The sequence below is a fragment of the Petaurus breviceps genome, unplaced genomic scaffold, assembly GCF_028583685.1.
Source record: "Petaurus breviceps papuanus isolate PSGF00001 unplaced genomic scaffold, PetGlider_PUasm1.0 79, whole genome shotgun sequence".
Lineage (NCBI taxonomy): Eukaryota > Metazoa > Chordata > Mammalia > Diprotodontia > Petauridae > Petaurus > Petaurus breviceps.
Window position 1 is genome coordinate 5,873,398 of NW_027186523.1, and position 15,060 is coordinate 5,888,457.

The following is a 15,060-nucleotide window of genomic DNA, read 5'->3' on the forward strand; positions in this document are numbered from 1 at the left end:
CTGGACCCAGATGGCTCCAGAGGAGAAGGTGAGGCTGGCAACTTTGCACAGCCCTCTCTTGCTTAAATCCAATTCACTTTCAAGTCATGGCATCATCTTCCTGATGTCATGGTCCTCTTTGAGAATGAAAGACAAACAACAATTACCCCCACAGCTCCAGTTATTATGTCTGGGTAACTCCAAAAACTTGAGCCCCAGCCTTGCTCTCCACCCTGAATTCCAACCTCATATATCCAACTGCTGGCTGGACATCTGTTTGGGTATCAGACCAGCACCTCAAGCTCAATAAACCCAGAACCACATCTTTTCCACATTCCAAACGTATTTCTTTTAGTGAATGACATCACTACTCTCCCAGCCATTTAGGTCTGAAATCTTAAGGGTCATCTTTTGTCCTTTCATTACATTCATTCATTTTCCAGGTCCTATTGATTCTGTGTCCACTATGTCTCTTGGCTCCATTCCATCCCTTTGTTTCCATTCATTATGCAATTACCTTGTTTCAGACCCACATTATATCCTGACTGACTATTGAAATAGTTTCTTAATTGGTCTCTCTTATTTTAATTTCTCCCCATTCCAGTCTATCCTATACAATTCTTCTTAATCTCATTATACACCCTGATCAGTTGTTATTCTAGTGTTTAAAACATTTCAATAAATCCCTATTGCCTATCAAAAAAAAGTCCAGATTCCTTAATCTTTTATCCAGTCATTCACATTCTGACTTCAGCCTTCATTTCTACCTTTTTTCCCCATGCTACTCAACTTCACACACTCTATGTTCTAGTCACTCGATCAATAAACATTTATTAAGCACCTACTATGTGTCAAGGCACTGTGCTAAACACAAAAAATACAAGAGCAAGAGACAGTCCCTACCCTCAAAAAGCTCATAGTCTAATGTCGGACCAACAAGCAAACAACTATGTACAAATAAGTTATATACAGGATAAACTGGAAATAATCAGCAAAGGGGAAGGCACCAGAATAAATTCCAGCAGCATGGAGGTAAGGTGACATGTCAAAGCAGACAGTCTGATTTTGCGTCAGGAAGACCTGTATTCAGGTCTCCCTCTTATACATACTGCTTTAACCTCTCAGTGTTTCTGGTAACAAATCTCTAAGACTGTAAGTTTCATAGAAGGTACGAATCCACCTGAGTAGAAGATGTTCCCTCATTGCTGGTTGTCTTTTAAGTGAAAACTACAGGTCTAGTTTCATCTACTGTGCAGCTAGGTAGAACCTACATGTCATTACCCAAACTTATCATATCATTCCTATTACTGGAATGCATTTCCCTACTCCCTCCTATCTATTAAAATTTTCTACCCATCCTTCAAAGCCTAATTCAAATCTCACCTCCTCCTTTAAATCTTTACTGATTCTCCAAGTTAGAAAGAATCTATCACTTAGTCAATCAATTAGTAAACATTTATTAAGTGCCTACTATGTACAGGGCACTGTGCTAAGCACTAGGGATACTTCTGTATATGTTTCATATTTTAGAATGCATTTATAAAGATGTGTTAACATGTCTTATCTCTCTCTGAGAGTATAAGTTTCTTAAAAGCAGGGAGCTTGTTTTTACATCTCCCATAGCCTAGCGTAATGGCATTTGCAACGCAGATGATTAATAAGTATCTGGTGAATTGAATGAAAAATAGGAGGCAATAATGAGAGAATAGGTACGTGCAGAGATAGAGATATCTGGAGGTTGTTTTGGCCTTCATTTTCGAAGAGAACCATGATATCAGGGAAGTGATGCATGACATGCAAGTGAACTGAATTTAAGTGAGGGAGGGCTGTGCAAAGTCACCAGCCTCACTTTTTCCTCCAGAGCCATATGGATCCAGTGGCAAGATATAGATCAGGGTGACTGGAGATAGCCCTGGTACAGTTCTCGGTTTGACTGAGGCAACACCCATTCAGTGATTAATGCTAGGTAAGAAATGAGACAGAGGATGGGCTCTTTTACCTAGTCCAAAAAAAAATCAGTCTGGAAGGGGAAGACCCTAGGATTTCTCTGGATATAGAGAAGAAGGAAAATAGGGAGCTCAGGATTCATGGGTTCTGTCTTCTTGTTAACTAAGGAGGCACCATCATTTCCGGAGAACATTAAAGACTGAGAACTGGAAGGGAAGGGAGATGTTCTGGAATCATCATTGTGGGGAAGCGTGTGCCAAGGAATACAAGGGTAGAACACCTGGCCAAGTAGCAGTAAGGGCCCAAATGAAATGAGAGCATGAATCTGTCATGGGCCAAGTCATACATTTTAGATGATGATAACTAGATGCAACATGTATAGTCTCCAACACAGCAGGAGTTGCTGGGTTTGGCCGAAAAGAATTTCACTTGTATTTAACATCAAACTAGCAAATCCAAAGACAAATGTTGTTCATTAAAAAGTTGGACTTGAGGTTCCTGAGTGTAAGGAGAGATGCAAACTGAGGAATGCACATAGGAATCACAGACAGATTTCTCTGGGGTTGCTAACTCTTGCTGTGCTCTATGTGATGGTTAAAAGAACCATAACCAGGAGTAGCAATGCATAGCAAAGAAAAAAACAAAAACAAAACCCAACCATTTAGCAGGCAGGACTGCAAGTCAATTTAGCCAGTTAACCCACTTATTTGCAAGGGACTCTGGTCTCTCTGGACATGTATTAAATAGTATTAGATTCTCTACCATCAGTATCATCTTCTATGCAACCAGCTGGACGGATGGACCACCAACTTTTTGTCTATACGTTCAGACGAGCCTAAGATGCCAGAGGGTCTTTCTTCATCAAGATTCACTCAATTGCCCTCAAATTCAGGTAGCCAACATAGGAAAGGGCTTGAAACATTGGCGGGAAGAGGAAAGGAGAAGGGGCAAAAGTTAGAAATCTCTTCCTAATTTTGGTGACTTAAACTCTGCTAATGCTGAAGCCACACTTGGCTGACTCCCAGTCTGACAAATGTTGATGATTTGGCAGCACCTCCTGCAGGGCCAACAGCAGCTCCCAGTACTTTTCCCACAGTAGAATGGCAGCTGCCGACCATATTAACGCTTTTTCAGCTTGTGCTCAATTCTCCCTTTTGCATATGCAACTTCAGAAACCTCCTACACAGGTAACACCTTCCTGAAGTAGCATACATCCTGTATTAAACACCTAAAATTTATTGTTCTCCCAAAGATTTCCTTACAACCAATCACCTGAGTTCATAATTTAACCCTGTAATTCCGATGCATTCTTTAAGCATTTCTAGATGGAAAATAGATGCAATATCCCATCTAACACAATAGAATCCAGGTAAAACAAAAAATATAGACCCAGGGCTTTTAATCTCATCATATTTTTCCATTTTCCTTATAGAAATAATGCTGCCTTTTCCCTAATGAATTGATTTTTAGCTTCATGAAGTCGTACAAAATTGCCTTATGTATTTTTAAATATAATGTATTTGTCCCCTCAAAGGGCTAGCATTCTAGATCCCACTCCCTTTAAACTTAAAGGCAGCCAAGAATAATGGAAAGATCCCTAACTCTTGAGTCAAAAGTACTGGATTCAAATCTCACCTCTGGTGCTTAGTAACTGACAAGACATTTAACCCTTCTAGGCTCCAGTTTCCTTATATGTAAAATGAGGTCCAGGAAAGACCTACAACAACAATGTAAAATGGGGGTATAAATGGCCCCCGGGGTTCCTTCTTGCTCTAGAGACGTGATTCTATCACTCAATATAACACAGCCAGCCCCAAGGTGGAAAGAACTAAGGGACCTTTGGAGTGAAGGGACCCAGAATTCAATCCTGGCTCTGCCACTGGTTTATTATCTGTGTTGCTTCAGGCAAATCACTTCCACTTTCAACTCCAGGTTCCTCATCTATGAAATGATTTAATGAGACTTAGATCCCTACCATCCCTTCCAGCTCCAAATCTGTGACCATATCATAACACTATTTTCTTTCCCATCAAGTTTATTAAGGATTGGTGCCCTATTAGGAGGCTTTGCACTAACATAGGGGTACTTAAGTACCACTATAGAGTGCAATTTTAAAGAAATTAATGAATTCTATTCCAAAAACCAAGAGGTGAGTGTTTACTGCCATCTGGTGGTTGTTGTGTCTATTTACAAATAAACAAAGGTTTTAAAGAACGACCTACAGAGAGCAGAGTGCAGTAATAAAATAATGATTTTGTATTATTTATTCCATTATATTTTGGGGGGAAATCATCAATGAGAACAATTCTGACTCTGATATAGTTTTGTCTACTAGTTATAAGAATTGGTGAGTTTTTAAATTTTTATATTTTATTTCCTTAAATCAAATCATTAAATTTTCCTCTTTGAACTGTGATTTCATTGTAAGAAGCTTGACTTTCTGATGTCATGGTCCTCTTTGAGAATGAAGGACAAAAAAAAGCGAAAAGCTGTCAATGAGGAATTCCATCTCCTTCCATTACCTCCCTTGGTAAGTAAGAGTCTTAGATCAAGTTACCCAGGACTCTGAACCATTAAGCAACTTGCCAAAGGTCACACAGGTAAAGGCTAGATTTAAACCCAGATCTATTGGACTCCAATGCTAGTCCTTTATTCATTATGCCACGGTACTTCTTTAGACATTTATATTGTCTTTATATTTTTAAACCCATCAAGTTTTACAGAGTTTATGTGACTTGCCCATGGTTACACAGCTTGTAATGCCAGAGGTGAAGTTGGAAACTAACATCTTCCTCACTACAGATATAGCACTTAATCAATTACTCCACCCTTCCTTTCCATTTGAATATCAAACTCTTTAAATTAAGTAAAGGGGAAATCTCACAAATTTATATTCATTTTAGTATTTGGAAGCAGGGGAGCAATTTTTTAACAAAATAGTGTCTTTATCCTATAACCAGTGCCTCCCCAAAATATCCCTGATCACTTTTTAGAATTCATGAAATGATCCTTAAATATTCTCTGAAGAGCTAGATATGAAATAGGTATTTGATAAAGAAGAAAAGGGAAAGAAAGAGGGAGTGAATGAAAGAATGAATATCAAAAGACACTGGGATGTGTAATTCTGGGAAACAGCAGCATAATCCAGACCCTGCCTGTTTGTAACAAACAAAAACAAGGTGGATTTTTTTTTGGAGGGGGGGAGAAGGAAGTTTCAAGTGAATAATAATGCAATACTTCAAAAAGTGGATATGATCATGAACACTACAACAAACTCTAGATAAGTTTTGATGTAAGCACAATTCACATTTGTAAAAACTAGTAAGACAAGTAGCAGAATCAGTAAATATAAAGGACAGGAATATAATATACATGACAGGGCAACATGTGAATGTAATATATATAATATATATTAATATAATTATATGGAATATAATTAATACATTTTACATAACATTATATATTAATATACTACTATATATGATACTATATAATATATAATTAAATAAATTGAACAGAATACTATATATAATACATGTAAGTCTTACATATATAAGGGTAAATTCAGTTGTTTTATAGTAGAATCATTCAGGAGACTGGGTTCTAATTCTGACTGCCATGAATGACCTAAATGAGTTTAGATAAACTGCTGAACCTTGATGAGTCTACTTTTCTTATGTCAGTTTACCAAGTCAGAATGACCTTTAAAGTGCCTATCCCTCCCTACCACTACCACCACCACTACCACCACCACCGCTCCCAACTCTGTCGTTCTTTTTTCTTCAGAGAAGACAAGACAGTTTTGAAAGTAATTATTCATTTAACCAGTGCCTTACTCTTATAGGGCTCCAATGCCTTTCATGTCACCAATGCCGCTCAACGTTTGGATGAGGTGCTACAACAGGGAGACATTTAACTCACACAATACATTTCATGACACTATGATTCCTAGCTGCCTTAGAGCACAGAAGAAGAAATAAACTGAATAAAAGAAAAGGATAAAATAGGGGCAGGAGAGAAACACCATTTTGTACTCCCTAGTACATTGCTTGATGTTATCCTTACATCTTAATACATGTATATTTTATCCTCCCACTTGGATTGTAAACTTCTCAGGTTTAAGAGCATCTTGTCGCCAGAGGTAAGATCAAATCGAATGACCTATGGAAAGCATTTTGCAGAGCTTAAGAGACCACATGATTGTCAGCTGTTATTATGACCATTATCTCCTTTTAAATAACCCAGGATATCATTCAATACTGAATACAGAAGTCTTCAATAAGTATGCATTGAAAGGCAATGTAAGGAAACCAAGCAGTACAGAATCTAAAAGATTTTTCATTAGTTTTTCTCATCTATATTGAGCTCTTGGGTTATATTTAAGGTAAGATTTATCAAAGTTTTCATAGATATTTGTAATTACAACATGTCTGCTTAGAGGCAACTTATATAACTTGAGAGCCATGATTCATAGACTATTCTGGTTTTCTCATAAGAGTAATGCAGAGTGAAAGCAGTTCCTGAGAATGATGTGATATATTTCCAAACTCACAATGGCTTAAAATGGGATCTTAAAAATGACTTCACCTGTAGCTCATGTTCTCCATCTAAAACAAGAAATCTCTGCCCTACATGGCTAGAGTTTTGAGATAAACTGCAGTGTTTATAAATCACGGTTCCTAAAGCTCAAACATTAGAAATCATTTAGTCCAACATCTTCATTTTACAAATGAGAAAAGTGAGATCTGGAGATTAATTGATATGCCCAAGCTCAATACTTAAAGCTCTAAAACAGTAAACAATTGTTAATAATAAAACGTAATAATAACATTAAAGCACAAAGCAATAGCTTAAGTAAAACTCAACATTTACCTTTGGACAATAAAAAATTACTTTGCTATCCAAAAACTCTGCATTTCTGTTCCAGAAAATTTTATCAAAGGGACTTAGAAAAGATAAGAAAGGTATGTAGAATGTTTTTTTTTTCATAATCTAGGGTATGGATAATCTTTTCTATAGATAAGCACTCACTAAGCTTTATCCAATTGATTAAGAGTTATCTCACTCACAAAAGGTGTTAGCTAGTCCATTATATAAATCACTGAAGCCTACATCTAGCTCATGTGCTATGCCTCAAATATGAATTGTACAAAAGCAGTTCAGGGGATTTAGGAGAGGGTTATCTTTAATACTAACACTATGCAAAATTCATGTGTCAAAGCACAGCAGTTGATGCTTTCCATGCACAATAAATGGCACAAACTTTTCACCCCAAAGTTTTTACCCTCTATGGAGTATACTTGCAGGCTAACAAAGAAATGCCATTTCTGAATATTTTTCAGCATGAACTAATGTAGTTACAATATACATATCAGAAACTCTATGTAAGTGCCAAGCAGAGCATAATCCAATTTATTGATGATTCCCAGAATACATTCAAATAACACCAGACACTTTGTTTTTACGTGTCTATGTGCATTTGTGGTTTTATAGAGGAAGGGAGGAAATACTTTAATATTACCACTACTCACAGTCACAAGGTTAATCTCATTCAAATCTGCTTTCATCAGGTCACTTTCCCAGTTAAACATCCCTAGTGGTCTCCTATTCGGATCAAGCTAAATCCCCAGGCAATTCCTCAAAACCTTTATCAAATGGATTCCCCATTTATTTATTCAACTTCATGTCTTAGTACTTCTTACCATAGTAGCTCCTTTCAAGTTAAGACTCTCCCATTACTTTTCTCTCTATAGATTAAAAAAAATAAACACATTGCATGTATGTGTGCATATGTATACATATATACATACATACGTACATACATATCATCTTAATTCATAGATTTAGAGCTAGAAGAGACCCTAGAGATCTAGTCCAATGCTCTGTTTTTACAGGTGACCACTGGAAGCCTTGAGAAGGTACGTGATTTTCTCAAGGTCACACAGGTAGTAAGTAGAAAAGTTAGGTTCTAGACACAGGTACTCTGGCTGCAGATCCAATAGTCTTTCCACAAGGTCACATAGCCTCTGCTTCTCTACCTTTGTTGCATTGTATATGCCTGAAATGCCCTGCCAGCTCTTCTCTGAATAACCATGTCCATTAGCTAAATCAAATAGCCTTCCTTGACTAATCTTAGTATTACATTCCTCAACATTTAATGCACAGTTTATACTAATTACCTTTTACTTGTCAATCTTTTCTTACATTCTTACGTTGTCTTCTATACTAAAGGATAACTGTGGACAGATTGCGTGTATTAGGGTGGGGAGGGGGTTCCTATTTCTTCCATATGACAAATTTTGTTTTAACACATCATTCAAAAGCCCATCATGATTGTAAATGAATTTCCCACAGTGTGCAATGATGGAAAACATTCAGTGTAATAGCATGAAAGACTCTTTACAGCTGATTGTACCTGCAAACTTACACTTTAATAGTTTTCCACTTGTTAAACCAAAGGATGAGGGTGCGCTTTTAAAGTTAGGAGACTGTTTTCTATTTCCTTTGCCTTCCTCAGAGTTGGTCATACAATATTAGAACTGCCAGGGAATAAAGAAGAGGGGGAGGGGGAGGAGGAGGAGGAGGAGGAGGAGGAGGAGGAAGAAGAGTAAGAGTAAGTAGTCCTATAACAATATATTCGCCATAATCCTAGTTTTGGGTTGGGTTGGATTTTTGTTGTGGTTTTCTGGGTTGTTTTCTTTCCAGTACCCCTGTGCATCTTCAGCTATTTCAAGGAGTAAATGAATACTCTGAAAAAAAAATCCAACAGAGCTCAGATATCTCAGTTCCAGGTAGTTTGGAAACCTCTGTTAATACTTTGCTTAGTGTAACTGGTGGCATCAAATCACATTAGTTATTTTCTACAGTTTTATTAGTGAATAAAGTCGTCAAAACCTCTTTTCTTAATCACTGTTTCAGCCAGGCCTCTTTCCTTACATTCACAACCCACCAAAAATAAATTACAAAGCCTAAAATTCTAAAAATATGTAGGTCCTCACCCTTTTGCCTTTTGGGACACATCTAACTGAAGCAGCCAAGTGGTACAGTATATACAGCACTGGTTCTGGAGGCAGGAAGACTTGAGTTCAAATCCAGTCTTAGATACTTCTTAGTTATATAACCCTGGGCAAGTCATTTTCAGTTTCCCCAACTGTAAAATGGGGAAAATAATAGCACCTACCTCCCAGGGTTGTTGTAAGGATCACATGAGATAATCACTTAATAATAAAAGCACTTAACACAGTGCTTCACACTATGTAAACATTAGCTATTACTATTACGTAGCTGTTTCTGATTTTTCCAATAACCATTCCTTTAGATTAACTGACCACCTTACAGCTTCTTTTCATTTCACACAACCTGAATGAGGGTGATCTCAAATCATTCAGAGTAGAAAAGGCTGTTACTGTCCAAGCATTTGTTTCATTGACTCATGTATTTTGATAATGAGATACTTATTACAGCACAGGAAATATCCCCTCATTCATCATATGTTGAAGAAACCCTGACATGCTCTCCCACTCATCAGACGATCACAGAACACCAAGACTGAAGATATAGAAGGTCAAGTGTATGATTATGGAACAGTGAGATCTTGTCTTTCTACTTTTCCTTCATACTCCCACCAACACACACATCTGTACACCTAGCAGACAGAGAGCAAGTGGCAAGAAATGCAGAAGAAAAAGCAGTTTTGGTTTTGAAGGAGTGAGATGCTAGTTCACAGAAACACTATGTCCAATTCTACCACCACCATGGCTCAGGCCAAAATATTTGCCTGGACGGCTGCAATAGCACCCTATTTAGACTCCCAGCCTCAAGTCTCTCTTCCTTCCAACCTGTCCTCCACACAGCTAAAAGAAATGCTGTTCCTAAAACACAGGTCTGACTTTGTCACTGTCCTACCCAAAAAGCTCCAATCACCCTCTATTAGCTCTAGGATGAGGGTTATTAATCTTGTTTGTGTTATGGACCACTTTAGAGGTCTGGTGAAACCTAAAGACACCTTCTCTGAATATTTTTTAAATGCATGACATAAAATAATATTATTACAAAGGAAACCAATTATGTTGAAACAGTTATCAAAAAAAATTTTTTTAAGTTCACAGACCCCAGGTTAAAGACCTCTGCTCTAACACATCTGTTTGGCACTGAAAGTCCTTCACAATGGGGCTCCAGTATATACCATTCCAGGCTTTATACACTCCACTGCTATTTCTTTTCACAATATTCCATCCCTCTTCTCTACACTTTTGTATAGCCATACTTGGAATGCTTTCCCTCCTCACTTCCACTTCTCAGAATTCCTAGATCCTTTAAAGGTCCAGGAGAAGTAGCACTCCCCCTTAAGCCCTTTGCTAATCTCAACTGCTAATGCCCTATCTTAACATTGTGAGTATATTTTTTATTTACTTATATGTAGATAGGTTGATTTCCTCTATAGAAAATAAGCTCTTTGTGGGCAGGGATATTTCATTTTTGTTTTTATACCCCTAGCACCCAGAACAATGTCTGGCATATAGTAGACACTTAATAAATCCTTACTGATTTTGGCACAACCCAAGGCTGGAACCTCAAAATAAACCAGAAAATATATACACAGAGATAGGATAAAGGAGAGTGGAGTATGAGAATATTACATCACTTCTAAAAGGGATTCCTCCCTATTTATATTTAAAAATAATTGACCATTATTAATGAACACCAAGTTTAACTTAATCAGTTCCACTATTTCTTTGGAGTTATTTTCTCCCATCATCTACATGTCCTTTTGATTGAAAGGAGGGGGAGAGAAACAACTTTGTAATTCTAAGACTTTATTGACAGTTTAGGGGTAGCTCAATGTCTCAGGAAACAAACCCTTTCCTCTCCAATGACTCAGAAAATAAAAACCACCCACTTAGTGCAAGACTGGCAAGTGAAGATAAATTTGAAGAGATCTGGGGCGTGCTACATTAAACAATGGGCTAAATGTGTCCCAAGTCAGAAGGGTGCTATAAAAACAAGGGTGCTTTCTTGTAATAGTAAAAAACTGAAAGCAATGTAGATGTTGTTCAACTGCAGAATGGCTTAACAATCACGGTATATGAAAGTAATAGAAAGCTATTGAACTTCATGAAACAAAAGAAATGAAGAATACAGGGAGGCATGGAAAGACTAACATGAACTGATGCAAATTGAATTCAGCAGAACCCATATGTACATAGTTGTTTACATATTGTCTCCCCCATTAGATTGTGAATTCTATTTTTGTTTCTAAAGAAGAACTATGAGAATTCTTTCTTCGTAGAGGTGGGGTACTATGGATATAAAATGCTACAAATACTGTTGAATTTGATTGAAGTATTGGTTAGTTTCACTGAACTGCCTTTTTTTTCTCCTCAGTTTCTATTCTTTGATGACTCTCTGGGTGGGGGGATAGGGATGGTTGTGTTGGGAAATTAAATGATAAAAAAAACAAAAGATATAATTTTAAAAATCAATGGTAATAAATCAGATTTTATAGGGTACATGGTAACCAAATTAATTACCTAATTCCATTTACACTGAAAGAAAACAAATTAAACCTTATGAAGTAGCCTTACGGAAAAGTTAGGGGTGACATTGTTTTCCTTTGTGAAAAAGTGAAGTAAAAAGATTCTTTTTTTGTTTTACTTATATTGAAAACTTCTATGTTCAGAACACCTTTCTTAACAGCAGTTTTACTGTCTCTAGAAGAAACAATCATATTCAACTAATAAATGTCTACTCACATGCAAAATGATGGAGAGAATCCATTTCACTTTGGAATTGTATTCTCTGTCCTACTTTTGAACATGTAGAAACAACCTAAATATTACTGAGGCAAATATTCTTACCTCTGCAGCTAAATAATTTCCAGTTGCTAGATGTTTAAATCTGAATAAACTGTTCCACTGTCCTGCTCCCCCACGGCATGGATCATGATGCACCACCTACAGACCAAGACAATGATAACCACAGTTAAATGACGTTAATATTCCTGGTGAATTACTGATGATAGGGAGATTAAATTGCCTGTTCTAATACATTTTAAGCTACCTATCCCCAATAAAGACAGCTAGGTAGTGTAGTGGTTACAGAACTGAGTTCAAATGTGACCTCAGCTGTGTGAACCTGGGCAAGACACTTAACCCTGTTTGCCTCAGTTTCCTCACCTGTAAAATGAGCTGGAGAAGGAAATAACAAGCTACTTCAGTATGTGTGCCAAAGAAAACCCCAAATGAAGTCACAAAGAGTTGAACATGACTGAAAACAACTAAACAACAGCAAATTCCTAATAAGAAAATAGAAAATTAATGAATTGCAAAAATGCTCTATAATTGAGAGGCAGGTCAAACTATAAAAACACTTGACTCACCATGTATCATATTACATTCACAATTTTTATTTGAAAAAAGGTCTTACAGTCTGGAACCACTTCATGAGAGTCAATTGTTGAATTTCCAGTGAGAGCATTTATACCTTACAAATCAGTCAATGCTACAAATCGAGGCTTGATTTATTGTTTTTGTTGCTTGTCTAGACTTGAGAAAATGATGAAATAAATGTTAATAATGTTGACTGAATTTAAAAATGTGACATGCATACATTTTTCTTCTGGAGATTTGGTTGTTAAACATTTACCAGTATATGACCTTCTACCTAAAGATGAATTTCTCAGGATCAAAAATCTACTATTGGAAACATGGTGTGGTTTCTTCCCAATTTCTATACCATTCAGAACTTGTCCAGACTCCCGACTTAGTTTCAGGGCCTTTTCTTCTTTCCAGGCTTGCTCAGAACAGAAAATAGAACCTTGAGTTGATACAACAATGTTCTGAATATCTCCCAAGTCAGAAACATTACCATGACAACAGTGACTGTTGTTCTCATTCAGTTGTTTCAGTTGTGTCCAATTTTTCATGATTCCATTTGGGGTTTTCTTGGCAGATATTGAAGTGATTTTCCATTTCCTTCTCCAGATCATTTTGTAGTTGAAGAAACTGAGGCAAATAGGGTTCAGTGACTTGCCCAGGGTCACACAACTAGTAAGTGTATCCACTGTGCCATCTGCCCTAGTTTCAGGTAATAGGTTTGCATTATATGTACACAGCTGTCTGTATGTTGTCTCCCCATTAGACTGTGAGATCCTTGAGGGCACCCATCATTTTTGGCTTTTCTTTGTATTCTGAAAACTTAGCACAGCGCATGAAATATAGTAAATACTTATTAAATATTTGTTGAATACTCAATTGACCACTCATGAACAATATATCCAACAGAATATCTGGTCTATATTTGTCTTTTCTTCGTAAATTATTTAGAAGGGAAATAAATTTACATACCTCAATTTCCCAGAGCGCTTTAGAACTTGTGGCAGATGTAGCTGATTGACGCAAAGTTGTACGAAGGAAAATATGTTGTATTTTCTCATATTCATCACAGGTCAGAAACTTCTCTTGTTCTGCATGAAATAATCTAACAACATCACCCTAGAAAAATAAAAAAGTGAAATCTTTATTTCCAAACAATTAAGCAGATGCTGTCAATTCACAAAGAATGCCAGTGAAAGCAAAGTTTATAAATCTATTGATTTGGGATTATGACAAAAACAACCATTTATCATGCCTATCCAGTGGGGACTACAATATTCTCCCTTATTCATCTCAAGAGGCTGTGGTAAGTATTTACTGGAATGTTTAGCAATGGATTCTATGCTTCAGAAGTCACATTGAAAGTTCTTGAATGTATTCAAGGAGTTGTATAAGTGGTTTGTCATCTAGAAGCAGAGAAGAATCTTAGAAAGATTAAAATGTCTAATACATCTGAAGTACAACCACTCCCTATGACAGTGGAGGAAGCCAAACACTGATGCTTTTTTTGTTTCCTTCAAGTGCCCCCTCGATTCTTCCCGGAGGGTGTCTGGGTCAATCAGTTTTCTTCCTTGATTTTTGCTCTAATTCTACCCAAGCCAACTCAGATATATCAAAACTAAACTTAATGGGCAAAAACCAGGCCATCTCTGGTACTTATACTTCAACTCACTAGATATCTTCACCATTATAAAATTATTATAATAAGGATTATCATTAATATATCCCACATTTGTATGACTTAATAAAAATTATAGCCTTCAGGAGGTATTGCAAATATTATCCCTATTTTACAGAGAGAAGATTGAAGCTTAGAAGTATTATATAACTGGCCCACAACTAATAAAGATTTCCTATGCGAAAAACAAAAATGAAGATTAGTAATACATATATTAAGTTGCTTTAATCAATGATTAGGTGTGCATATAACTAATTCAATAAGAAAACCTTCATTTTCCCAAACTACATACCCCTTTGAGAACATCTTCACGATAACAACTGAATTTCATGAACAAAGTGATTTTCCAGCTAGTGTTGCAATTAACAGCATTAACCTAGGAAGGAAAACATGTATAACCATTACAAAATACCTAATCATGTTCAATAATATAGCATAAGGCTTTATTTTAATGTAATTGAGGAAATAAAAAGGAACTTTGGTCAACTAAGTACGTGTCCGAGTCCAGTGGTTTTCCATCATAGGCCCTCCATTTTCTATCTATGTCTCTGTTTGGTTTCAACTCCATGAAACGTAATGCCCCAGACCTAGGCACCTCCTGGTATCCCTCTCTTTTCAGCTTCCTTTTGTGTATTGCCTTCCTCCATTAGATTGCAAGCTCCTTGAAGACAAGGACTGTCTTTCTTTTTCTATTTTCCCATCCCCTAGCACAATGAATGACTCATAGTAAGCACTTTTAAGAAATGTTTATTGAATTAAATTCTATAAGGCAATTACAAAAATTGTAATTTAGGCCCTAGTTTTGGAGGTTCACCCTTTACTTTCCCCTAGTTTCTGCACAGATGTACATTCCAGAGAACAGAAACAGATTTGCTGGGAATGCAGCAAATCAGGACTTTAAAAAAATCAGCTGCTGAGGAATACCCTATCCCATTACAACAAGCAATACCACATGGGTCAGGGAGTCATGCAAAAGGGGTGAGGGGGTGAAGACACAATGAAAAAGGACTTCTCTCCACATTCCCTATCTCTTTCATGGATATCTGTGGAGCTCAAGGCTAGTAATGTAGGAACTGCTACGGA

General features: G+C 36.8%; 1 protein-coding gene across 3 annotated transcripts in view; it reads right to left on the reverse strand.

The window, feature by feature from the left end:
• Positions 1-15,060, reverse strand: part of LOC138175799 (inositol 1,4,5-trisphosphate-gated calcium channel ITPR2) — a 529,022-nt gene that overhangs the window by 375,763 nt on the left and 138,199 nt on the right. For all 3 annotated transcript variants that reach the window (XM_069106292.1, XM_069106291.1, XM_069106293.1), the window contains exons 7-9: positions 14,270-14,353; positions 13,272-13,418; positions 11,784-11,879 (exon numbers count right to left, since the gene is read on the reverse strand). In XM_069106292.1, coding sequence (XP_068962393.1) covers positions 11,784-11,879; positions 13,272-13,418; positions 14,270-14,353 — 327 coding nt within the window. The remainder of the gene's footprint in view (positions 1-11,783; positions 11,880-13,271; positions 13,419-14,269; positions 14,354-15,060) is intronic.